General features: G+C 36.5%; 2 protein-coding genes across 16 annotated transcripts in view; both read right to left on the bottom strand.

Annotated features, from left to right (window-relative positions):
* Positions 1 to 26,716, bottom strand: part of LOC125779099 (glutamate receptor ionotropic, kainate 2) — a 2,985,835-nt gene that overhangs the window by 2,576,425 nt on the left and 382,694 nt on the right. The gene's annotated exons all lie outside the window — the stretch shown is intronic.
* On the bottom strand, positions 23,898 to 25,060 carry LOC125779132 (uncharacterized). The gene is given in 2 exon segments (XM_049459747.1): positions 23,898 to 24,454; positions 24,457 to 25,060. Coding segments are annotated over 2 exon segments (1,161 nt in total).

The following is a 26,716-nucleotide window of genomic DNA, read 5'->3' as shown; positions in this document are numbered from 1 at the left end:
AATTGTACGCATATATGTATTCATCGTTCCCGTTTAAATATTGCATTGCTCTGTGCAATGCTTCGAAAAGATTTCTGTATATCTCAAATTTTTTATCAACACTTCAGTTATGCCGCTATTTTTTTTATGTCAGACCTTTTGGAATTTTAAATTGCCTGCCAAGATACCCCCTCCAATAGTTAGCAGGTATGAAAAAATGTTATAGCTACCCATAGATGTATTGAATCACCAAATTTATTACTTAAGAACGAACATTTCTGTCCACAATATCAAAACTTGATCCACAGATGTCGCCTTTCACTTTGGTATCGTTTTCTTTAATGCACGTTTACGCCAATTTAAGGTTTGAATATTGGATACTGCGAAGGTAGCGCCCTCTATCGGTCAAACATTCCAAATTTAGCAATTGATTAAAAATGAAACAATAATTTAAAAAACATTTTCCAGTGGACCAACATACACACAAAATTTCATCAAAATCGGTTCATCCGTTTAGGAGCAGTTCAAATGCAAACACACGGTCAGAAGATTTATATATATAAAGATATGTAGATAATGTATTAAATAAAATTGAATTGCAATAACTAACGAAAGCCGATAAAAGCTTAAGAAAATGCCGATATTTATGTTACTAAACTCAAGTCACATATGTCATTGCATCTTGCGTGGGTTGCCAACTGGGCATATGCATGCAGCTGTCAAAAGTTGATGCACACAACGCAATCTACTGGCAATACAGCATTTAAAATCATGTTCGTTTATATTTCCTTTTTAAAATCGTATTTGAAAATTTATTTTCTTCATAATTTTTTTTTTCGGAAAATTCTTAAGTATTCTCCTTGTTTGGGCGGAGACCTGTCGGAATTGGTGGTAATTACCGAAATCGGTCCAGGCGTTCTCCAGTTATAAGCGTAGTAACTAACGTCACTTTCTTTTATATATATAGATTTCTTACTGACTACATTTTATAATCTTAGTGCTATTGATACTTGTGGAATTCGGCTGCTGTTATCTGCTTGCAACTTATTTGTTGTAATTCGTTATCTTGCTATCACTTGTTTTTTATTGTTGAGAAGCGGAGGTGGTTATCGCAGTGCATTATTCCATTGCCAGATGCTTGTTGCTTATACAATATGTCGAGAATGCATTTCTAGATAATGCATGTTTGGTTGGTTCATTTCTATTGTTCGACTGATAGTGCATGTCAAAACAAGTTCTATCGGTTTACATAGTTCGTCTTTGTTTAGGATGTATATATTTACAGATAAGATGCATGTGAGTGTGTGTGACCCGGAGCGAGGCTATGTCGTTAACTTGCTCACTGCCATTCAGCAGGCTGGAGAAGTGTTCCCTCCATAATTTAAGTATGCTCTGGGCATCGGTGGCTTGATCACCTTGGGGGTTCTACAAGAGTATGCTCCGGTCTTGAAATCTTCTGTAAGCCGCCGCATCTTTTCGTAGAATTTTCGAGCATTACCCCTGTCGGCCAGCTTATCAAGCTCTTCGTACTCACGCTTTTCGGCCTCTTTCTTTTTCTGTCTCTCTTCAACTCTCGGTATCTATCCCATCCTGCACGTGTTGTGGTCGATCGTAACGTTGCGAAGTAGGCAGCCTGTTTTCTCTCCGCTGCGACACGGCACTCCTCGTCGTACTAGCGGTTCTTTTGCACTTTCCGAAAACCAATGGTTTCGGTTGCAGCTGTACGTAAAGGATTTGAAATGCCGTCCCACAGTTCCCTTTTAACGAGTGGTTGACGATTGCTCTCAGAGAACAGGAGTGCAAGCCGAGTGGAAAATCGCTCGGCTGTCAGTTGTGATTGCAGCGACGTCGAACCTTCCTTGTGTTTGTTGACAGGCGTTTTTTGCCGCACAGAGGCGGGTGCGAATCTTGGCTGCAACAGATAGTGGTCCGAGTCGATGTTAGGACCTCAGAGCGCGCGCACGTCTAGAACACTGGAGGCGTGTCTTCCGTCTATCACAACATGATCGATCTGGTTGGTGGTTTTCGATCCGGAGAGAGCCAGGAAGCTTGATGTATTTTCTTGCGCTGGAATCTAGTACTACAGATAACCATATTTCGTGTTTTTTTTTTACTTGGCGGGTCCCAAACCCAGCGCTTAACCCTGCGGAGGGGATGCTTCGACTTCTGACTTTAGCTCGCCTTCAAACGGATGTTCTTAGGCTACCCAGAGGATACTTGGTCAAAGACCGGAAGTCGTTAGCTGCTTGCGCAATGTGTCGTTTCTGGCCACTCCCAAGTGAATGGCGATCAGAGAACTTTCCTCACTTGCATGAACTTCTACACATGACTCCATCCACCAGGTAACGGACTTACCACATAGAATAAAAAGCCCGAGAAAAGGAGGCGAAGTATTGACAAATTCGGTGGGAAGGCAGTCAAAATAGAAGTTGGACGACGGATTCCCAATATTGCCTCAGAGGTAAAAAGACTACATGGCGTGGTATATATTAAATAACTATAAATTATTTTCTCAAAACACGGTTTTTCCGCATTTTGGAAACGTTTCAAACATGAAAATAATGATATATGGTAAGTAATAATTACGATGACGAGAAAATTGAGAGTGTAGAGCATATGTGGTTCCATTGTACCTAATATGAATAAAAGAGGCGATACCTCAAAAGTGTATTCGATATTAAGCCAACCCCAGAAAACCGAGTAGATCAAATGATAGGAGCAAAAGATAAATGGAATGTGATGTGCGAAAAACCCGCCAAAATCATAAAAACCTGCAGTGCTCGAGAACAGCAGCGAAGAAGAGAACTCACTAGAACGCCAACCAAACAAACGCACACCAAAACAACTAAATCATAAAGGAAGGATTAGACAACAAGCATTGCACGGGCTCAGAGATCAACAGAGGTGGGATCAAGTAAGTGCACCTTGTAACTGAATGCATTGAGACAACTACAAACGTATGAGCATTGCTCAAATACCCTCCCGACGTAATACTTGACGTTGATACCGTGGGGATAGGTATATGACGGTAGAATTAAAGTTCCACAGTGGCATGGGGTTCAGGCTTTCGATGCTTTTTTTCGTAAAAAAAACATAAGAAATAAGAGAAAACCCTAATATAAAGATTTTTTACACTGTACAAGTTAAGATAACCAAGGCAAATATAATGTTTACCACACTGGTTAACCAACTTAAGTAACCAGGTCAAATCTTTCGTTTTACCTAAGGGTTAAGATCCTATTAAAAATTATAAATCAACAATTATAAAACGATGCGCCGCCTGTGTGCGTGGCATTCGCTGATTAGCCAGCATCACAAAAATACAACAAAACGACCTCTTAGTAACAGCCGGATGTTCCCGCCAAAACAGGCGTCCTACCAAAGCAACAACACACCTCACCATTTCGAGTCATTGTGCGAAGCAATCAATGATTCGACCATAGCAACAGTTAAGTTTGGCCGCCTTAAACTACTCCACCTAACAACAACTCTTAAGTTCGACTGGGCACGAGTAAAATAACAACAACGAAGAGAAGAGACTGAGATTAGGCTAAGAGTAATGAAACCAAATTGTAAAAATTTAATTAGTAATCAGCAGTAAAGCGAGCAACATCGTCATAAGTAAAAACTTGCATTCTAATTAATTGGCGCCCAACGTGAGGCCTCTAACGGACCTCCAGCAACTGTATAATCCAAGAAAATAGAGGAGAACCCCGCATCCCGATGAAACGAAGATCCTGAAGAATATTAATAATTTTGGATATAATTAAAACTTGTTCTGTAAGTAATAATTCAAAATCATAAAAAAGTGAAAAAATTGTAAAGTGAAATTGTTTGTGCAGTGAAATATTCACTTATTGAAAACCACATTCTACGTGAAATAAATTTGTGAAAAGAGAATATTGCCCCCTTAAAAATAAATATTTCGATATAAAATAATAAAAAGAAAAAGCTGTTTATTAAATTTGCTTTTTGTTCTGAATTGAAAAAGTTGTAAATTGAAACAAATATATATGTAAAAACCAAAGACAAAACAAAAAAACAAACAATAATGAGTGCTTCGCAGCCTCACCTGCAAAACCGTAGGCATTCCTTAAATGCCTACTTTAGCTTTGTCGAGCCATCAAAAGCAAGGGCCTGGCAAAAACAAATGTAACGGCGATGATGAGTCATCGCAGCGATCAGATGAAAGAGAGACTAAGCAAGCGCAGTCAGCAGAAGCAGCAGTAAACAGCAATCGGGCAACAACAAATCCACTGACAGCAGCCACTATGCAGGTACCAGCAAGCACCCGGACAGCGAAGGAAAACAAAATGCAAGGTATGTACTAAAGGGCTGCACGAATACGCAAAAAACAAACTTTGAGTCACTGTCCAAAAATTTCAACTTGCACTCACTCACACAACGTAAAAATGAATTCTCATGTTTGGGTAAAATAAGGACCGAGTGTCATAAGTGAGAACAACAACGAGTTCGCTCAACTCATAGCACTCTCACAAGTAACGACCCACTCTTTGTAGAATTGGTCTACCAAAGCATTTCATTCTGTTGGTGTGAATTAATTCTGTGCAAGAAGGATGTTGGATGAGTGAATGATGTTCGTGTGAATTAACAACTGTTAATTCGAGTTATTCTAGTTGCACGACTAGAAAGAAGTATGTACATATGTAAATACGCATAGATAATTGCATATGAATGTGGATAAAAAAATGTTTCCAATATTCAATTTTATTGCAATTTTTCATGAAGTTTATTTAGGGATTAATAGATTCAACAAAATATTATAAAAAATAAAAATATTTTAGAACTAAAACCTGTCCTTTGGAACAATTGAAAAAAAAACTCTTTTTAAATCACAAAATACATACAACTTTTAGTTCCAAAGTATCACATTTTTATTAGTTACATTCGCGTTCATTTCCAGTCACAGTATACACAAAACAAATGACGAATTTAAATATTTAATAAACTGTCTCGGTTAAGCGTCTACGGCCAGTACAATGCAGGCAAACATGTTCTGGGGAAAACCCTTCCGTTTATCTTCTCTATTTGCTTGCTTAAAGAGGACATAGACGGGCACACATGTGCGTTCGATCTGTGTGAATTCGTTTGCCCATACACGACACACAAATCCATTTTGCGTTCGTTCTTCACACAGTTAACATGTGCGACAGGCAAGCGGAACATTTCTTCGAATTTATTTCTAATGTAGCACTTTTATCTATTTCTTTGTATTTCGTTAATAAGTTATTCCAACTTTTATTTTTCTCAATATTATTTTTATATTTATCACTTTTCGTTTGCCAAATTGAGAATTAATTTTTTATAAGATCAATAAATTCAGATACGAAATCTTTATTAAGGGGAGAGCCTGCTTTAGAAGCTTCAAACAATCGCTTAAATCTCTTTAAAAATTATCTAACAAACAAAGTTATAGATTGGAACTCTAAATATTGTCGAAGCTAGAAGGGAAATAGTGTCCGAGCATCAAACAGATACATACATGAGCGCTTGGGAAAAAAGCGAAAAGCGCGATTTCTCGGTTTTTTATTTTTACGATTATTTTAATTGGCGGGCAAAGTTGGAATTGGGCAAAGTTTATTATCTTTGGCATAAAATTATCTTCTATTTAAACTAAAAAAAACTAGGAAAAGTCAAGTTTGAACATATTTTTAAACAAAATAAAGTAATTTTTTTTTGGAATTTTCTTAGTTTAACTAGAAGATAAGTTATTAAAAAACATGAATCTCTTTGAATTTTTTGTTCCTGATAAATGTATATGCGAGATGCATCGGGTAATTGCTTCCTAAAGGCAGAATATCAAAGATTTCGTATTCAAAAAATTTGTGAAAGATGTTCGAAATCCTAAAAAAAATCGATTTTTTGATGCCTCTAAAGCAGTCTCTCCCCTTAACACTTGCAATTGTCCGCGATCTTCACTGCTCGGCGACACGAGAGAAATGAGATTTTGTGCGCTCACAACGCCATACACGATAAACATGCTCGCGCACCGATCGTAAAAAATCAAACATTTTCGCGAACATGGATCGGTACGCGAACAAGCCCATACACGAGTAAACCGCATGTTTACACATACCGATCGAACGCACATGTGTGCCTGTGTATGGCCGCTATTAGCTGAACACTATGGGTGCACACTGTTCTGTTAAAAGAATGAGAGAAACAATGAATTCACATAACAATAAGTGACGATCACACACTATTCCACTACTAAGCGAACGCTAAATCTTTGCATTCACTGCTGGTTGATGATATGAGTGTGAGTTGGGTTTGTTTATGAGATGAATGAGCTGAGTCTACCTGCTAGCGATAAACAGCAACTCACAATGTCTTCTCTGTATCTGCATTCACATAATTCCAACTCAGCGTCGGCGCTTAACTCGAGTTATGAGATGAATTCATAAATTCTCTGTTGCATTCATAGCGTGAATTAATTCTTGCAACCCTTTAGTATGAATGTACCAAGCAAAAAAGGGCCATCAGTTCAGACTGGTATTGATCGCTACATTAATGTAAAAAGGAAATCGAGTCCTATTAAAACAGCGGTCAATACCAAAAAATTTCAAGCAGGCACGCCAAACAGTAAAAAGCCAGAAATTCTTAATGGCAACAGATTTGCCTTATTAACCCTTGTGTTGCCACCCAAAAAAAATCACACTGTCTGCCGCCCAGGGTACCCGGGTACCCGTACGCAAATTCGTGCGTATAAGTGCGTTATACGTAAAAGTAATTAAGTGCATTCTAACAGGATCTATGTATTGTATCTTAGAAAGATATTTCTACTTGAATGTACCATATAATTTATGTAAAGACACCTACATAGTCCTAAATCAGGAATAAAACGCGCGCTGCTATAACGTAAATTTCTCGTTTCTCGAAAGGCAATTGCGTGGAATTCGAGTTCTGGAGAAACAGGTCGCTCTCTGAATTGCTTTGTACTTCAGGAACGTTCGAGAATCCCGTGAAACAAATATAAACTGTATAGTTTCCGTCGTTGACTCGAAGAAGCCAGGCGAATCGCTGCAGCCACTCCAGTCCTTTCGATATTCGTAGTTATTTATTTATTGCAATACTATTGACAAAAGTTTGTGAAGTGATAAGTAAAGATAATTGTATTTTATTTATATACCTCAGATAAATAAAAGGATGGAGGAGTTATCGAAACCACAGTTTTTGAGGTAACGTAAATACAATAAATACACGATTTATTTACCACGATAGGTTTTTAATTTTATCGAAAATTGAATGCGAAAAATATGAAAACAATATTTTCGATGAGTATGGGCAATATATAGTAATGTAAAACGTATTTTCGTGTATTCTGGCATATAGTTTTATATATTCCAAAGAAAAACAGAGCTCTAATACTATAATACTTGTACGATGCACTATGATTATGAAATTTCTGATGCAGCTCACAAAAAACCAGAAACGATTTTGTTTTATAATCAAACAAAAGCTGGCGTTGACATCGTGGATCAAATATGTTCGAGGTACTCCACTCAACGGCAAACGTGTTTTCAACATCCTCGACATTGCAGGTGTAGCTGCTTATGTCATCTACTATGAGAATAACAGCATGCTTCGCAAGAAAACAAACATACGAAGACTTTTCCTTCGACAATTGTCAGAAGAATAAGCAACGCCGATGATCGAAGAGCAAGCCACGAATCAGTAAATAATGCGAAACCACTCTACCAAAATCGCAGTCGAAAGTTTCTTTGAAAGGTCAATTTCTGGGTGGTACCCAGAAATGACCAACGTTGAGACGCTACTGGGAGAAGAGCTGTTATTGGATCTTTTTATATGTGTAACGAGCAGCCTATTCGCAAACGGCGAAAGACACGGAAATCCTGCATTGAGTGCGATTAGCCCGTATGCGATCAGCATTCGGTGAACATTTCTAAATGTTTACATTGCAATGAGTAATTTTTAATTTTTCTTAGTTTGTTAATTAATTCTTAAAATTTAGTTATTAAAATTTACTTGTTCAAATTATTACTAATATTTCATTGTGCAAAAAGGAAAAAAATCATTCATTTTTTTATAACTTCATGTCGCAAAACAAAATTATTATTATTATTATTATATACAGTATATTTTATCAATAAATATTTAAAAATTAACATAATTTGTTATAGTTATCATACAGATACTTATTTACTCCTTTTAGATATAAAATAAGATTATAATCATAATGTATTACACGAAATGCGCCGAATTTTTGTCGGGGTACCCGGGTACCCGGGTGGCTGAGACGTGTTTCAATTTTCAAATGTAACATTTCTGAAGTTAGAAAACGCCGATGATCGAAGAGCAAGCCCCGAATCAGTAAATAATGCGAAACCACTCTACCAAAATCGCAGTCGAAAGTTTCTTTGAAAGGTTAATTTCTGGGTGGTACCCAGAAATGACCAACGTTGAGACGCTACTGGGAGAAGAGCTGTTATTGGATCTTTTTATATGTGTAACGAGCAGCCTATTCGCAAACGGCGAAAGACACGGAAATCCTGCATTGAGTGCGATTAGTCCGTATGCGATCAGCATTCGGTGAACATTTCTAAATGTTTACATTGCAATGAGTAATTTTTAATTTTTCTTAGTTTTTTAATTAATTCTTAAAATTTACTTGTTCAAATTATTACTAATATTTCATTGTGCAAAAAGCAAAAAAATCATTCATTTTTTTATAACTTCATGTCGCAAAACAAAATTATTATTATTATTATTATATACAGTATATTTTATCAATAAATATTTAAAAATTAACATAATTTGTTATAGTTATCATACAGATACTTATTTACTCCTTTTAGATATAAAATAAGATTATAATCATAATGTATTACACGAAATGCGCCGAATTTTTGTCGGGGTACCCGGGTACCCGGGTCAATTTTCAAATATAACATTTCTGAAGTTAGAAAAAATTTTGAGCTGTTTATATTGCTCAATTCGCTAGATAATCGGTTAAACCATGGGGATCCAAGAGGATTTTAACCTTTTAGAAAATATATTATTCAACAAAATATACGCCGGTGGGTACCCGGGTGGCAACACTAGGGTTAAGCAATGAGCCTAACGACGAAGCAAAGGGTTCCACCACGGTAGTGAATGCCAAACCCCCTCCAATCTATTTGCGTGAACGTAGCTCAAATGCGCTTGTTTCCAAAATGAGCAATATAATAGGCACAAACAATTTTCACATTGTGCCCTTGAAAAAAGGTAACATAGATGAAACAAAAATTCCTACATACACTGAAAAAAGTTTCATGGATATTGTAAAATTCCTATCAAATAATAACAAGAATTACTACTCTTACCAACTGAAGAGCTCAAAAGGCCTAGTTGTTGTAATAAAAGGTATAGAGTCTTCGGTAGACTCCAACGACGTTAAAGAAGCACTAGAAGAAGGTGGTTTTAGCATTAAATCAGTAGTAAATATTTTTAACAGGAACAAAGTCCCACAACCAATGTTCAAAATAGAATTGATGCCAGGTTCTAACAAATTAAAGAAAAATGAAATACACCCGATTTACAATTTAAAATATCTTCTCCATCGCAGAATCACCGTTGAGGAACCACACAAGAGAAATGGTCCAGTACAATGTACAAACTGCCAAGAGTATGGACACACGAAAGCATATTGCACTCTACGAAGTGTCTGTGTAGTATGTGGTGATCTACATCCTACTTCAAAATGTACTCTTAAAAAAGAGGATTTAAAAAAAAGATGCAGCAATTGTGGAGGAAGTCATATTGCTAACTACAAGGTTTGCCCTGTTTACAAAGATTTAAAATTGTCACAGGGTATTCACGCACGTCGCAATCAAATGATGAATATTCCATCTAATGAAAATATTAAAATCCCCGTCCATATTTCAAAACCAGTAAATCTTAAAGACAATGCTACACAAGGGAGTTATGCAAACGTTGTGAAAAGCAATACTACACAAATGCAATTGACCAAATGGAAGCGTTGAAACTATGATTTTAAACCTTACACAATGTATGACACAATTTATGGCTTCGATGCAAAATATGATTCAAGAGATAATCAAATGTCAAAACCAAAAATAGTAGTAAAAAATTAGTGTATTGAACATTTGTTTATGGAATGCTAACGGTGTTACCAACCAACATAAATTGGAACTTATTAGATTTCTGGATGAAAATAGTATCGATGTAATGCTATTGTCAGAAACTCATCTTACGAACAAAAACAACTTCTTTATACCGGAATTTAGACTCTATGTTACAAATAGGCACATGGAGGAACAGCCGTGTTGGTTAGAAAACGGTTAAATCACCACACATCAGAATCTTATGCCACAGCGCAATTACAAACTACAACAATAACTATAAAAAATCGCTGCGGGGACTTAAATCTGACGGCCATATACTGCCCACCTCGGTTTAAAATTACAGACATCCAATTCAAAGACTTTTTTGAAACACTAGGCCATAGATTTATAGCAGGTGGAGATTACAATGCAAATCACACGTATTGGGCTCACGGCTAATTAATCCTAAAGGACGACAGCTGTATCACACTATTATAAATAGGCACAATAACCTTGACATAATATCTCCTGGTAAGTCGACATAATGGCCTAGTGATCGTAAAAAAATACCAGATTTAATTAATTTAGCTGTAATCAAAAATATAGATAAAACGCTTATTACAGCTGATACATGTACAGATCTATCTACTGGTCACTCTCCTGTAATAATAAAGTTATGTGAACAACCCATATTCATTAATCCAAAAGTGGGTTTAACTTCTTGTAAAACGAATTGGCTAAAATATAAAAAATACGTGAGTAGCCACATTAATGTTGAGTAAAAAATAATTACAGAAAGAGATATTGAGGAAAGCATAGAAGAACTCAATGATATAATAACTAAAGCAGCTGTCTTAGCAACACCAAACGAAAACTATAAGCCGCTGGGTGCCAGAAAAATTACTAGCAGAGAAATAGAAAAGCTTGTAAACGAAAAAAGGCGTGCAAGGCGTGAATGGCAGATAAATCGCTCCCCTTCCACTCAGCTTCATTTGAAATCAGCTGCACGTAAATTAAAAAAAGCGCTTAAACGTGACGAATAATTCAATACCGAAATGTATATAAAGAAGCTGTGTCCAAATTCAAGCAATTAAAATTTTCTTTGAAAAGCCCAAAAGTCCCTGAAGCCACCAACTAACTCCAACATGCCTATACGAGACTTGGGTGGAAATTGAGCTCGAAGTGACGAGGAAAAGGCTAATTGTTTTGCAAATCACCTAGAAAAGGTATTTCAACCAAATTGCCCAAAGAACAACTTCGAGTTGTCCAGCTTACCCAACACAGTTTACGAGTCACTCGAGTGTTTTAAGACTTCACCTACTGAAATTATTAGAATGATGAAATAACTTAAGCCAAAAAAGTCACCAGGACATGATAATATTACCCCAAAAATGTTAATTGAGTAACCAATTATTGCCGTAGAGGTGCTCTCTTTGCTCTTCAATGCAATTCTTAGTCTCGGATACTATCCAATTTCATGGAAAAAGTCGCAGATTATCTTGATTGATAAACCTGGGAAAGACTTAACACAGCCATCTTCATGCAGACCAATTAGTCTTCTACCCTGTCTTTCTAAAATATTTGAAAAAGTGTTACTATCAAAGATGTCTCCTTTCCTCCATGAAAATAATATAATACCAACGCACCAATTCGGGTTTCGTGTAAAACATAGCACGATAGAGCAAGTAAACAGAATTACTAACGAAATAAGAAAAGCATTTGAGCACAGAGAGCACTGTTCAGCTATATTTCTAGACGTGGCTCAGGCGATTGATCAGGTGTGGCATGAAGGCCTTTTGTATAAGATTAAAAATATTCTACCTTTAGAATTGTATAAAACATTGGAGTCTTATTTAAAAAATAGACAATTTATGGTAAAAGTGGGAGATTTCATATCTGACGAACGAGAGCTAAGGGCTGGTGTACCACAGGGCAGTGTTTTAGGCCCAACTCTATACATCATATATACTGCAGATATTCCAACAGATAATAATATATTGACCTCAACTTTTGCGGGTGACACAGCTTTAGTGAGCCGTAACAAATGCCACATAATAGCATCAAGAATATTAGCCGAGCACTTAAAGTCTGTCGAAGATTGGCTAGCCAACTGGCGTATAAATGTGAATGAAAAAAATGCAAGCATATTACGTTTTCGCTAAGACCTAAAATATGTCCGGCAGTAAAAATGAACAATATTTTAGTACCCCAAGCGAACGAAGTAACTTATCTTGGTATTCACATACTTAGATAGAAGACTTACGTGGAGAAAACATATATCTAGTAAAATAACTTGCATGAAGATAAGAGCTGCAAATTTAAATTGGCTTGTAAATATAAACTCCAAACTTAGCCTAGACAGCAAAGTGCTTTTATATAATGCGGTCATAAAGCCGATTTGGATGTATGGCATTCATCTGTGGGGTACGACCTGTGCAACTAATATTGATATAATACAAAGGTTCCAATCAAAAATGCTTAGAAAAATCACGTGTTCACCATGGTACATGTGTAATGAAAATATCCATAAAGACCTTGGTATTTCTATGGTAAAGAAAGAAGTAGAAGACAGCAGATTTAAATATATATCTAAACTCCGAGATCACCCAAACCCTTTGGCTAATGCTTTGGTACATTTCTGCGATCAATCACGTCTTAAAAGAAGAGATATGCCTGTGTACTAAGGAGCAACGTATCACCAAAACAGCTCAAACACTTGCTTGAGCTTGTCTAGTTTTTTTTAAAAAGATTTAAGATTTTATAACTTATTGTTAGGCTTTTAAAACAAAAAGCAGATTCAATAAATAGCGAGATATTGCAAAAAAAAAAAACTTATTAAAAACCACATTCTACGTGAAATAAATTTGAGAAAAGAGAATATTGCCTCCTTCAAAATAAATATTTCGATATAAAATAATAAAAAGAAAAACCTGTTTATTAAATTTGCTTTTTGTCCTGAGTTAACCTCTTTTGTATGATAAATTACACGTGGTGGAAGGCTGTTTTTAGTTGAAATTGTGTCATTTTTTTAAGTCTTTGCTTGATTTTCCAATCGCGGCCGCTTTCTCCAACCACAAAAAAAAACAAAAACTACATATTTTTACTAAAAACTAGAATATTTCGCAAGTAATTTAGTTTAGAAATTAATAATTAAATATTTTTCTTACGAAAAATCCATTTGCTTTAATACCAATATGAGTAGGTGCTTGAAATAGTAAATGTGGCTACTGAGAGCACTAGACAAGCATTTGCTGAGCAGATAAGCCAAGTCACTTCAGCGTTAAATCGATTAGCTCCTCCTTAAACTTAACTTTAAAGCAATAATTTCCAGATTAGATTTAGCGTATTCCGACAAAAGGCCGCTGTATGTGTTAGAGAATGAACTAAGCGTGTTAAGACAAGGAAATCTTTCTATTTCTGTCTATTATGACAGAGTCGATAAACAATTAACGCTTATAATAAATAAGCAAATTATGTGTTATAGCGGTTTTAGCGAAACCATTGCTGCTATGAACGAAAGAGCAAGAGAAAATATATTACGGGTTTTCATTTCTGGACTTCGGCGTCCAATGTGTGACATATTATTTTCGGCGAGGCCACGTGACCTCCCATCTGCACTTGCAATAGCTCAAGAGCTACAAATCAGCCACTTGCGACAAGACTTCGCTCTAGCTTTCGCTACAGCAAGCTCGATGAAAGTAATGCCTCATTTTCAGTCGAGTCTGCGGCAGGGTCAATCAGGTATGCTCAAATCCCAAAATGACAGACCATCACCTATGGAAATCGACCACACGACCTCATATTATCAAAAACGTTTTTCACCTCAAAATTCATATAACTTCAACCAAAGGGAAGAACAACGCGGTAATCAATTTCATAACCTAAGAAAAAACATTCAGCAACAATATCCTCCCCCTAATCAACCTGTAGTATTTAAGCGATCACGCGAACAATCCGCTTCTAATAAAACTTCGTTTAATAAAATGCAAAGAATTAACTATATGTCTCAAAAAGTGAATTTCAATGATGAACCAGAATGTGAAACATACGACGATGATTATCCCCAAGACTACAATTCTAGAAATTATGACGAAGACTAATCAGAACAATCAGGATACCTATAATTATTTCCAATCTGATACTCCAATTGAACAAACTCAAGAAGTCAACTATTTAAACTAAAATCGCTCCTGCCCTTTATATCTAAAACTTTTAAGAGTGGTCAGAAGCTGCGCATTCTAATCGATAGAGGCATTTCTAAAAACTATATTAAAAATCTTCCCTTTCTTCAGGGTATCAAAAATGTCGTCAAACCTTTCAAATTAAGATCAATCAATGGTATAAATTTAATAATTAAAAAATGTCTTTTGAACGTTCTTGACCATACCTCGACGTTTTACTTACTTCCAAATCTAAGTACGTTTGATGGTATCATCGGATATGACTTCCTCAAGGAAATTGAAGCAAATATCGATACGGAAAGAGGATATTTGTTTTACCGTAATGGTCAAACCAAACTTAAACATCTCTCATGCAACCAGAGCAATTTAATAACAATTGAAGAAAACTCTGTTCCATCTCACATTAACTCACATTTTCGTGAGATGATCAACAGAAATATAAATGCTTTTGCCGATTCAAATAGAAAATTTCCGTTTAATACTAAAGTCAAGGCAAACATTCGTGCTCAAACAAACGACCCAATTTATACCAAAAGCTACCCGTATCCGGTTTCGGTAGCGCCGTTTATCAATAGTGAAATTAAAGCTTTCCTCAGAGATGGTATAATAAGAGAATCTTGTTCTCCATATAATTCACCAGTTCACGAAGTATCTAAGAAAGGTTTAGACGAAAGTGGAAATCAGAAACTGCGCTTAGTTATTGACTAGAAAAAAAATTAATGAAAAAACCATTTCCGATCGGTACCCAATACCAGATACAACAGTAATTTTAGCCAACCTAGGAAAATCAAAGTACTTTACCACCATAGATTTAAAATCTGGTTTCCATCAAATCGTTTTGTGCGAGGAAGATAGGAAAAAAACCGCGTTTAGCATTAACAACGGAAAATACGAATTTTGATAAAGCAAGCTAGAAAAAGCGGGAATGAGAGTGTCTACAGAAAAATCGAAACTTTTCCAAGCCGAAGTTGAGTTTTTGGGCTTTATAGTTTCAGCAGATGGCATTAAAACAAGTCCAGATAAGGTCAATGCCATTTTGAATTATGAACTTCCAACAACGCTACGTGCCTTGCGGTCATTTCTCGGCCTATCAGGCTATTATCGCCGTTTCATAAAAAATTATGCCGATATGGTAAAGCCATTGGCTAAATACTTTCGCGGTGATAATGGACACGTAGGTGCAAAAAAATCGAAAAATGTGGAAATTGTACTTGATCGCGACGCATTACGTTCCTTCGAGAACGTAAAACGAGTTTTAGCGTCAGAAGATGTCCTTCTGCAATATCCCAACTACAGTCTTCCCTTCGATCTTACGACGGATGCTTCGTCAAGTGCTGTAGGCGCTGTTTTGTCCCAAAATGGCCAACCCATTACTATGATTTCGAGAACCCTTTCAAGTACAGAACAAAATTATGCCACGAATGAACGTGAGCTTCTCGCCATCGTATGGGCTTTAAAAACACTGCGACATTAACTTTATGGAATAAGAAGTATTAATATTTTCACTGACCATCAACCCCTCATTTCCTCCATATCAGAAAAAAAACCGAATAGCAAAATGAAGAGATCGCGCGCATTCGTAGAGGAATTTTCCCCAAGCATTTACTAAATAACTGTTTGGCAACGGGAATATTTTTTGCAAAATCAATAAAATAAAGTGAGAATAACTTGATGAGTTATTCTATGCAAGTTAAATGAATTTGTCACAAAATGTTCATCGTAATAATATACATACATACATATATGCAGAAATTGAGTAGTGAACAAGAAAAAACGTTAACTTCGGTTGCACCGAAGCTAAATACCCTTCACAGGGGCATTTCTGTTAGTAACTATCTGTTCAGTTTGTATGGCAGCTATATGCTATAGTAATTCGATCTGAACAATTTCTTCGGAAATTACATTGTTGCCTTAAAAAATAATCTGTACCAAATTTCGTGAATATATCTTGTCAAATGTGAAAGTTTTCCATACAAGAACTTGATTCCGATCGTTCAGTTTGTATGACAGCTATATATATATATATCTTAAAAACTGAAGGACTAGTTCGTATATATACAGACAGACAGACAGACGGAGGGACGGACAGACAGACGGACATGACTAAATCGACTCAGCTCAACATACTGATCATGTATATATATACTTTATAGGGTCTCCGACTCTTCCTTCTGGGTGTTACAAATATCGTGACAAACTTAATATACCCTGCTCAGGGTATAAAAATGAAATACTAAAAGGAATCGATACGACTCACATTGGTATCCGTCATGGGATTTTGTGGATTAGGGTTAGCCAATGTGTGGGTCGGTAGGCTTGTGTCCCTGAAATCCTGCCCTGGAATGGTTCGGTGGGTCCCTTGTGCTTGTTGGCTTGTTGTTCTTTTGTTTTTATTCCGCGCCCGATTTATGTATTAATATGTAATTAAATGCATATATGGCTTTTTGAAGCGCGCCCGTTTTTTTTGATTGTATATATATTAGGGTGATTCAAAAATAGGTTCCTAGACACCTCTAAGAAACCCTCTCCAAGCATGAGTTCTTAATTGAAACGGGAAGGTCCTCCTTCTTACAGTTTTCTATTTTTTCTTATTATCAGATAGAAAAATATTTATCTCGCTTCCAACTGCTTGAAAAAATATTTTGTTCCTTAGATTTTGTAGGAAATTGAATGCCCAACCGTGTAAAAGATATTAACAGTTAAAGTTTGATTATTTTCGGGAATTTTTTTTATTTCTTATGAAGTTTATAACTCAATGAAAAAAAAAAAAATCATTATGAATGAAGAAACTCATAGTTTTGTAGGAAATTAATTGCTCTATAAAAATGGTCTGTTATGATTTTTCGATTAAGTTAAGCCTTTACGAGATATTCATCGTCAAACATCAATTCATATTAGGGTGGATCAAAAAAAAAAATATTTTATCATTTGGTACTCTGAAAAATAGGTTCCTGGACACCTCTAAGAAAGCCTCTCCAAAAACCTTGCAAAATTGTGGGAGTAACTCCTTGCTCGGATCCCACTGAAACTTTTGCTGGTTAAGAAAAAAAAAACGAGGTAGAACAGGAAAAGCTGCTGCGCACCGAAAAATAGCAAAAACGTCGGGCGATGTGAATTGGTCGTTAATCGTGATCGAAAAGGGCCGTCCTCTTCCAGGACGAGATTTTTTGATGGGTGTTCACCGACGAATCATCGTCATCAATTAATATATTATATTTGGTTCGAATAGATCACGAAAAGTTTGGAGAAAGATCAATCAAGAGTCGCAAGGAAAAAATGTCGACGTCTAGAGAATAATAGCAACAAATTGTAGGCCAAAAACCGCTAAAACTATTGTTATTACTTTTGAATTATATAAATAATCATTGGTGTATGTAAACTTTATTTATATGTGTATGTAAACTTTATTGGTCCACTGTATGTGAACGGAGAAATTTGTTGCCGCCGTTCGAGATCGCTAATAAAAAATGTAAAACAATGGAAATTAAAGAAAACGCGAAATGTAAATATATTTCATGAAACGTTTTTCAATGTAATTATAGTAGTATTAATTAGTATTTAATTTAATTGAGAACTAACAGTCTTAACTGACCTTTTTAAGTATTGAAAGTTCATAAGTCAGTTGTTTTAATATACCATGGGGGTGAGCCAGGGGGTAAGGGTGGAAAGTTAAAAAAATACTTTTTTTTGCGAAATTGTTTGTTAAATTTGGATTGAGGAATTTCATTAGGACCTTTTGTACATTATTGAGCATACTATTGACAGACAGAGAAAGCAATTGAGAAGTAAAATCGCCTCTCGCCAAACAAAGTCCAATTTATACAGGTCACTTATAATCCGCATCCTGCTATATGGTGCAATGGCATGGACGGTGACAACGTCTGATGAGTCAGCGTTATTAGTTTTGGAGAGAAAGGTTTTACGGAAGATTTATAGTCTTTTGCGTATTCGCAACATTCCGATTCTGAGAGTGTCCGAGGCAGTACCCGATAGGGGAAGCAGATGAAGAGGAAGACGTACACCCCGGAGAACAAAAGTAATATAAACATAAAATTAATTACACTGTGATAGTCAAATAAAAAAAGACAAGACCAAATTCGACGGTTTCCCCCTATTTCAGGTCTTACAAATCGAACTGCATCATTACTTTTTTGAGTCACAATCATGGTTTCATACAAAAATTTTTGTTGAAATTTTTCATCAAAGTGGCCCATTGTAAGAGAAAGGCACATTTTTCTTCGGTCTCTAACTTTTTTAATGTTGACTTTTTTGGTAAACTTTCTTTGGCAATGCTTCTCAGAATAAGTCCGTCTTTAAGTTCTTAGATGACTGTAAACCCCAAAATCAATGTTGTTTGTGTCCTTATAGCCAATATGTCGAAAAAACTGAAATTTAATCCATTTTTTTTAATGTTTTTTCCCTCACGTTTCGTCAATTTTTAATTTACCCTTTGATAATTATACATTTAGTGACATCTTGTAATAGTAAGAAACTTAAGCAAAGACAACGTTCTGAGCAAAGTAACCATTAGAAAAAAACTTAACAAAATTTGTATTTTTTAAAAAAGCTACACTAACTATGTTTGTGTGCTGTTTTATTTTTTTGTATCTTATAAGTGTTATCAATAAGTATCATAAATTTGTACACAATATTTAAATTAAATTTAATAAGACTCATCTATCAATGTCCAACACAAATCAGCAAGCAACGAGTCAAGCTTTTTGCCGCTGTACCAATGCTCAAGGGGGGCGGCGACTTGGTGAAATCTTTCTCCATGCTCATCGGATTCAGGCGGAACTTGCTGCTCAAAATGGTCCTTGTGATGGTGAAGGAAATAAATTTTAAAGGACATATTCACACCTATTTCTTCAAAAGCGTCTACCATGTCATCCACATATTTTTTCCAATCTTCAGATCGGTGCACTCCTAAGCAATGGTTTATAACGGTCATAACGGAGTTCCAGGCAATTTTTTCATTTGGCCTTAGAATTTCTCCGAATTTTGCGTTTTCTTATATCGGGACCATTGAGAACACCTGAAAATAATGTATCAACATAACATTCGTTCTATTAAAAGACTTAAAATACCTTCTTTTATTTTCGCAACACTTAGTCTTGGAAATATTTCTGTCAAACAATTAAAAGCTTCGGCATCTCGATTCCCAATTTTATGTGCAGTGGTGGTATCAGCGGAATAGGGATAACATTTGCCACATTTAAATGAAATTCTGTGCGAAGCTTCCAATCACGTATTCTATATTGGTTTCCGCGGTACCTTGTGTCCCAATGACAAATGAAGCACATATTTTTTGTGTATCCTGTCTGCAAACTGAACTCTGTCCAAAATTAATTTTATTGCTTCGTATGTTTCCTTTGTGTTGGAGGTTATGGCGACTGGAACCGGTTTTTTTGTGTTATCCACATACAGCAATACTGCTTTTAAACTATTTTTCGACGAGTCAATAAACAAGCGCCATTGCTCTGGTTTGTACTCACAGTTCATGTATTGCATAAGACCAGGAATATTTTTACAATACGAAAAAGTATTGTCGCCATTAACCTCAAAGAAATCTAAAAGCTCCTCCTGTCTTTTGCGGTATCCATACACCTTCACATCTTTAGACAATATATTTACCGATCGAAGATGATGTGCTAAGCAAATCGCTTGTCTTTGCGATAATTTCAGCTGTCGTACCATCGTATTCAAACGGGCTTGGGAAATCTCCAAGTGACGACATGGGCTTTCAACTTCGTTGGGTTATACATTGAGAGTAGATCTGTAGGCTCGGTGGAAAATGTTGGCGAAATATATCTGTCAGTTGGACTTGGACATCTTGGTATCGGAACATTTTCTGAGTGAGATACTGGTAGCTGTGCAGATTGAACACTTTTGTAAACTGTGTTTTTTTTTGTTGAGTCTTGCAAATTTGTTCTTGTACACATAACAGTTACCAGTATGATGCCCTTGTGGATCTATCCAAATCATTGGGATGCCGAACCCCATTTTTAGGCACAGTCTTTTTGACCAGTGATGCCAATTGGACACTTATTCATTTTAATTTATTTTCTTAATATACAAGGCACTAAAACAATGTTCTTTCCGTGAAGTCAAAGTCAAATTAACTACTGCAATCTATGCTTAAATTTTGACTCTTAGGCAAGCATTTAACGTTTCTTTCAAACGTTACTTGTTGTTATTTCTTATCAGTGCAGTGGTTAAAAGCTTGACTCGTTGCTTGCTGATTTGTGTTGGACATTGATAGATGAGTCTTATTAAATTTAATTTAAATATTGTGTATGTTGGGTTATCGTTAGGTACTTCCATATTTTGCACTGATTGTATACGGCGAATATACTTGCTCACGCCGCTGTCAACTTGAGAATGCCGCCAACATTTTTAGCATACCGAGAATGCCATCCAGAAAATGTTGCACGAACATACTTGTGTCTTTGTCTTTCGCAGTGGCTCAAGCATACACGCACAACAGTCGTAGTGCGTATCTTTCTTTCAAACCTTTAATCTCACGCAACGTCTTTCTCTCATATTCGCATCGAACTATTCTGACCATCTGGCGAATAGATGGAATAAAGCGTACCAACAAACGACCGTTAGAATACAGAAATGAGAATTGTCATGTGGCACATGTGTTTGATTTGAGTCTTTTACACTGATTACCATAAGTTAAGATCCGACACGGCCATTCTAACAATTACACGTCCTCGTGTACTGTAATCGTAATATTACAAATATGACATAAATCTGTGATTATAGCTTGTGTTTTATTTTACTCATCAATTTCAAATATCATTTACATGTTTATCCAATATATTACCTTACGCTTAACATTTTCTCTTATTTACTAATCTTTTATTATTTTACATTTTACACAACATTGTAAACAAATTCCAATTCTTATTGTCATTACATAATCAAATTCATTTTAACATTTAATTCATTCCACTTGCTTTTCAGCAATGCAAAATTCGACTCTAGTTATTGCCACTATGATTTCCTTTTGATTAAGAGCATAGTTCCGTCAAGAGCGCCACGCGCCATGTTCCAACTTTCGTCTTTCACTTGTGCTTGCTCAATGACGCAGATATCTCAAATCTCAAAATCATAGCTCTAACTCATACATTTCAGTCAAATATTGGCATACATCAACCATGCATAAACTTTGCATCCGCCAGGTTATTTCCATTTGAATTCTTAAACACATCCGCCATTCACAAACATTTTCTTATCGAAGTCTATTGCAACTTCATTTCAACCATTCCAGACTCTATATGGACATTTTGTTTTCGCATACCATATCCTCTCGCATGGATACATTATAACCATTTCAGCAAGTCTTAGGCGGGCACTCGAATTCACTTGGAACATAACCATCTGGCATCTTTCTTAAATCTTCAAGACAATATTTATAAGTTCTCTTATTATGCAATGACTTTAAGATATATCTATCTCCTTTTAGAACTTCACTAACCAAAAATGGTCCTTTAAACTTTGCATCCAATTTAGTTTGATGCCGTTCTTCATTTTTCAGTAAAACAAAATCTCCAATTTTATGTCGTTCGACTGCTGCTTTATTTTTATCGAACCTTATTTTGTCGTAGCTAGCTTGATTGTTCATATTTTCAATTGCCCTATCTCTAGCATTAATTTTATCTACCTCTATCTCTGTATCGTACGGTGGAATCAAACCCAAAGGACGAGCCTCCTTGCCGATAAGCAACTTTAGGGGACTTGCCTTGGTTGTATTACTAATTGTGCAATTCAAGGCAAGTTGTACCTCACCTAAAGCATCCTGCCAAGATCGGTGACTCGATTCGACCGCTGACAGTAGATTCTTAAGTGTACTCATCACACGTTCAACTTGACCGTTTGCACGGCTTCCTCCTGTAGCTCTAAGATGAAGCTTAATCTTTTGTGATGTACAAAATTCTGAAAATTTCCCACTAGTAAAACATCTACCCTGATCAGCTATTATACGCTGTGGTATTCCGAACAAAGAAATAGATGATTTCATTGCCTGAATATAACTGTCAGAATCTAATCTTAAGGTATGGAACAAATAAACAAATTTTGTTAAGGCATCAATTTGTACTATCACGTATTCCTTAAGATCATTTTTCCCACTTAATTTTCCAGTAATGTCGATATGCACCGTGTGCCATGGCACATTCACTTTTGGAATTGAATGTAATTCGGCTTGTATCTTTCCAGATGAACCCTTCACGGTTTTACATGTAACGCACCTATCGACAAACTTCCTAACATATGTATTCATCTTAGCAAACCAATAATATTGGTAAGTCTTGTCAAGAGTCTTTTTCCATCCCAAATGCATGATGGACTCGTGCACTTGATTTATTACTGACCATCGAAATACATGGGGTACTACTGGCAAACAACGGGTTCTTCCATTTCTCTGAACTTTACGAAACAAGACACCTTTCCTCAACTCATAAGTCTGTGCAACATCATCTGTCAATTCTTTAGAGTTAAGTTTGTTAATGATATCAGTAATTTCAGAATCCTGGCGCTGTTCAGCAGCAAGCCAGTCACTTGAGATTTCTGCCAAGTTTACACGCTTTTCAGGGACTAAAGACTTTTAAACTTTGGTGGCTTCCTGAATGTGATTTCTCGATAAAAAATCCACATGCGCCATGCGCTTACCTTCCCTATATTCGATTTTGAAATCAAACGACTGCAAATACGCCCACCAACGATGCACTCTTGGTGTTAGATCAATCTTTGTCCGCGATGATTTAAGAGAATTACAATCAGTATACACTACAAACGTACGACCAATTAAATAATGACGGAACTGTTTAACGGATTCTACCACGGCCAAGGTTTCTTATTCGAATGGTATCTAGACTCTGCAGGGGTAGTAGTTTTACTAAAATACTCTATTACATGAGGACTACCATTGATTCGATGCATTAACATTGCACCATAACCGTAAGAGCTTGCATCTGTGTGTAACTCTATTGGATGTTGTGGATCAAAAATGACAAGTACAGGCTCATTTATAATAATATTTTTTCTAATATCTTCCAACTCGTTATTCCGATTAAACACACTTTTACTCGAAGTTAAGAAATATATTGGTTTCATAATCTGTGAAAACCGAGACACGAATTTTCGAAAATAAGACGCCAATCCTATAAACTGTCTTACGCTACGAACTGTTTGAGGTGGTGGCAAGGAATTCAACGCAAGAATCTTTCGCGGATTAGGCCTTAACTCTCCAGCTCGAACCTCATACCCCAAGTATTGTACAGTAGTTTTTAAGAATCCACATTTTGCTATGTTAAAAGAGAATCCCGCTGCAGTCAATACATCCAACACAATCCTCAATCTTTTCATCCCTAGTTCTATGGTAGGTGACACCACCATTATATCGTCCATATAGACTATTACATAAGAATATGCAAGATTTCCCAATGCGTTTATAATGGCTCGCTGAAAAACAGACGGAGCGTTCTTGAGGCCAAATGGCATTGTCAGATACTCGTAGTGGCCATCAGGTGTAACAAACGCGGTATATTCAACCGAATTGGGATGAATGGTTATCTGATGGTATCCACTAGCCATATCCAGACAAGTGAAATATTTTGCACCCGCAAGTCTAGCAATCTGATCGTTAATAAGTGGTAAGGGATATCTGTATTGTGAAATGTGTCTGTGACAGTATTTCTACCATATTTCCATTAATAATACATCTAGATAATTTTTGTAGCTTACTGGAAATGCCAGCGTCGCCAATACCTCGTATTATAACAATATTATTAATAAGTTTGCCAACAAATTTATCGACAACACTACTACGAATAGGCGAGCATTCTGCTCCAGAGTCAAAATAAATAGGAAAGATCTCACCCTGGTGTGTCAAAACTCCTTTTGGCTCAGCCACAAAACATTGATGACATTTCTTCTCAGTAACTGCTCCAGATTTAGCTGCATTGCTCGTACACCGATTCGCAAGATGCCCAAGTTGTCCACACCGGTAACAGGTCACATTCTGCAAATCGCGATGCTGTTTATTCTCCAATCCAGACCGCTGTGATTTACATTCCGCCATTTTATGTCCTGGTTTCTTGCATAAGTTGCACACAATTTTGGTTCGCTTGTAGTCGCCGCTATTACTATCAGTGCTCCCAGCGCTCCGCTTTTTGTCAAATGTAAATGCTTTTAGTTCCATCGACTTTTAGTTTATACATTTGACGAAAACACCATACGCTGCAAACGGTTGTCAAAATCGGCCATATGCGCAAGTACCGTGGATACAGCTATTTCCTCGGCGTTCATATTGCGCCATTTTGTGGTCAATGACGTCACCATACGGCTTGCGTACACTGCAGGGCACTCATTGTGGGCTGGACGGCTGTTCAGCAGATTCAGGAACATAGCTGCCGGCGTTTCCTTAATCTCGAAACGCTGTATAAATAACTCCTTAAACTGCTCCCAATTAATGCCGGGATAGCAGATCTGTGCAATCCACGCTGAAGCACTGCCCTGCATGCAACTACTCAGCATCATGATAAGTGCGCTGCCATCAATCTGCTGTTCGTCCATAATAATGCTTGCCGTTGCACGCCATTGAGTCGCATCAGCTCCAGTTACATCTGGGTTAAATTTTGGCAAAACCACTTGATTTTGTGAACGCACTGACGCTTGCATCGCTTTGCACATCTCGACAAAATTTCGATTTTGCAGTTCCATAATGGTACGCCACTGATTTTCAGAAAATGCAGGAGTTGCCATTGATCCCACTTCTGATGTGGGGTTATCGTTAGGTACTTCCATATTTTGCACTGATTGTATACGGCAAATATACTTGCTCACGCCACTGTCAACTTGAGAATGCCGCCAACATTTTTAGCATACCGAGAATGCCATCCAGAAAATGTTGCACGAACATACTTGTGTCTTTGTCTTTCGCAGTGGCTCAAGCATACACGCACAACAGTCGTAGTGCGTATCTTTCTTTCAAACCTTTAATCTCACGCAACGTCTTTCTCTCATATTCGCATCGAACTATTCTGACCATCTGGCGAATAGATGGAATAAAGCGTACCAGCAAACGACCGTCAAAAGTCAACATTAAAAAAGTTAAAGACCGAAGAAAAATGTGCCTTTCTCTTACAATGGGCCACTTTGATGGAAAACTTCAACAAAAATTTTTGTATTAAACCATGATTGTAACTCAAAAAAGTAATGATGCAGTTCGATTCGTAGGACCCGAAATAGAGGGAAACCGTCGCATTTGGTCTTGTCCTTTTTTTTTTAAAAAAAAAGCTATCACAGTGTTATTAGACTCATATGTTTAAGAGATCATATCATTCGAACAACACCCGACTCTTTTTTAACAAAAACAAATTTTACAGGGTTAAATCTGGAGAATACGGTAAATATATGATGGTCATAAAACAATGCAATAAATGTCAAAAACTTCCGGAGCGTTTAAGTTACCCACTGACGACAGTAAAGTCCCACAGACGATAAAATCAATGCGGAGACCTGCTCCTAAAGAATGCCGGTAATTTGGCAGGGTTGAATGAACACACTAATAGTATTTATGTCTGACACCCGGTTGCGCTGTAACTCTACATTTAACCGACACAGCTCATCCCGTATTCAGGTATTAAACCACAACCATAGTAGTAGCATATACATGTCTCCCAGGTGGGGCTCTAGGGGTTCGCTGAATTTGCAATACAAACTGGCGACAGTTACTTCACCGAACTCCCCCACCTCCCGAAGGTTGCGCAAAAATCTTGTTGTTATTCCTTGGTTAATGGTCAAATATTAACATTTGTGATAATGTTATATTTACATACATTTTCCATATTTCTGACAGTCTGACAGTCATATTGGAAATATCCGCTGTTATCCCTTTCTATCATTCTATAAATCTTCTCATCACGTTTTGAAAGACCACAAGGAAATGTTCGCATAGAGTTTGCAAAGAGATTTGTCTAAAATCTCTTGTGAGCCTGGGGGATTACATTTAGGGAGTTAGCTTAAATGGGGTCTAAGTTCTATCACGTATGACCCTTTATGAATATATCGCACGTTAAGTAGTAACAAGATCGCTGCATGAGAGTAGGAGGGGTTATATGCCGAATTCAGCCATTTCCACGATGTAAATAGCAATGCCAAGAAGATTTTGATATTATGTGTTAAAAGATCAAGAAGATTTGTCCAATAAACTAATTAGCGACTACGCAGAGAATATGTATACTTGTATAATACATACGAGTACACATAAGCGTATACATAACTTTGTCCGATGAGTGGAAGATAATACATTTTCTTATGAGATAAAATCCATAGTTTAATTATGTTCAACTCAGCAAAAGTTTATAAACTCGAACACTTATTCAAATAAGCACAGAAGTCTTTATAAGTTGTTTACATTATTTTTATTGAATGTTGCGAAAGAATTAAATATTCATTATT

Source organism: Bactrocera dorsalis, chromosome 6 (assembly GCF_023373825.1).
Source record: "Bactrocera dorsalis isolate Fly_Bdor chromosome 6, ASM2337382v1, whole genome shotgun sequence".
Classification (NCBI taxonomy): Eukaryota; Metazoa; Arthropoda; class Insecta; order Diptera; family Tephritidae; genus Bactrocera; species Bactrocera dorsalis.
This window is presented reverse-complemented; position numbering and strand designations above follow the sequence as displayed.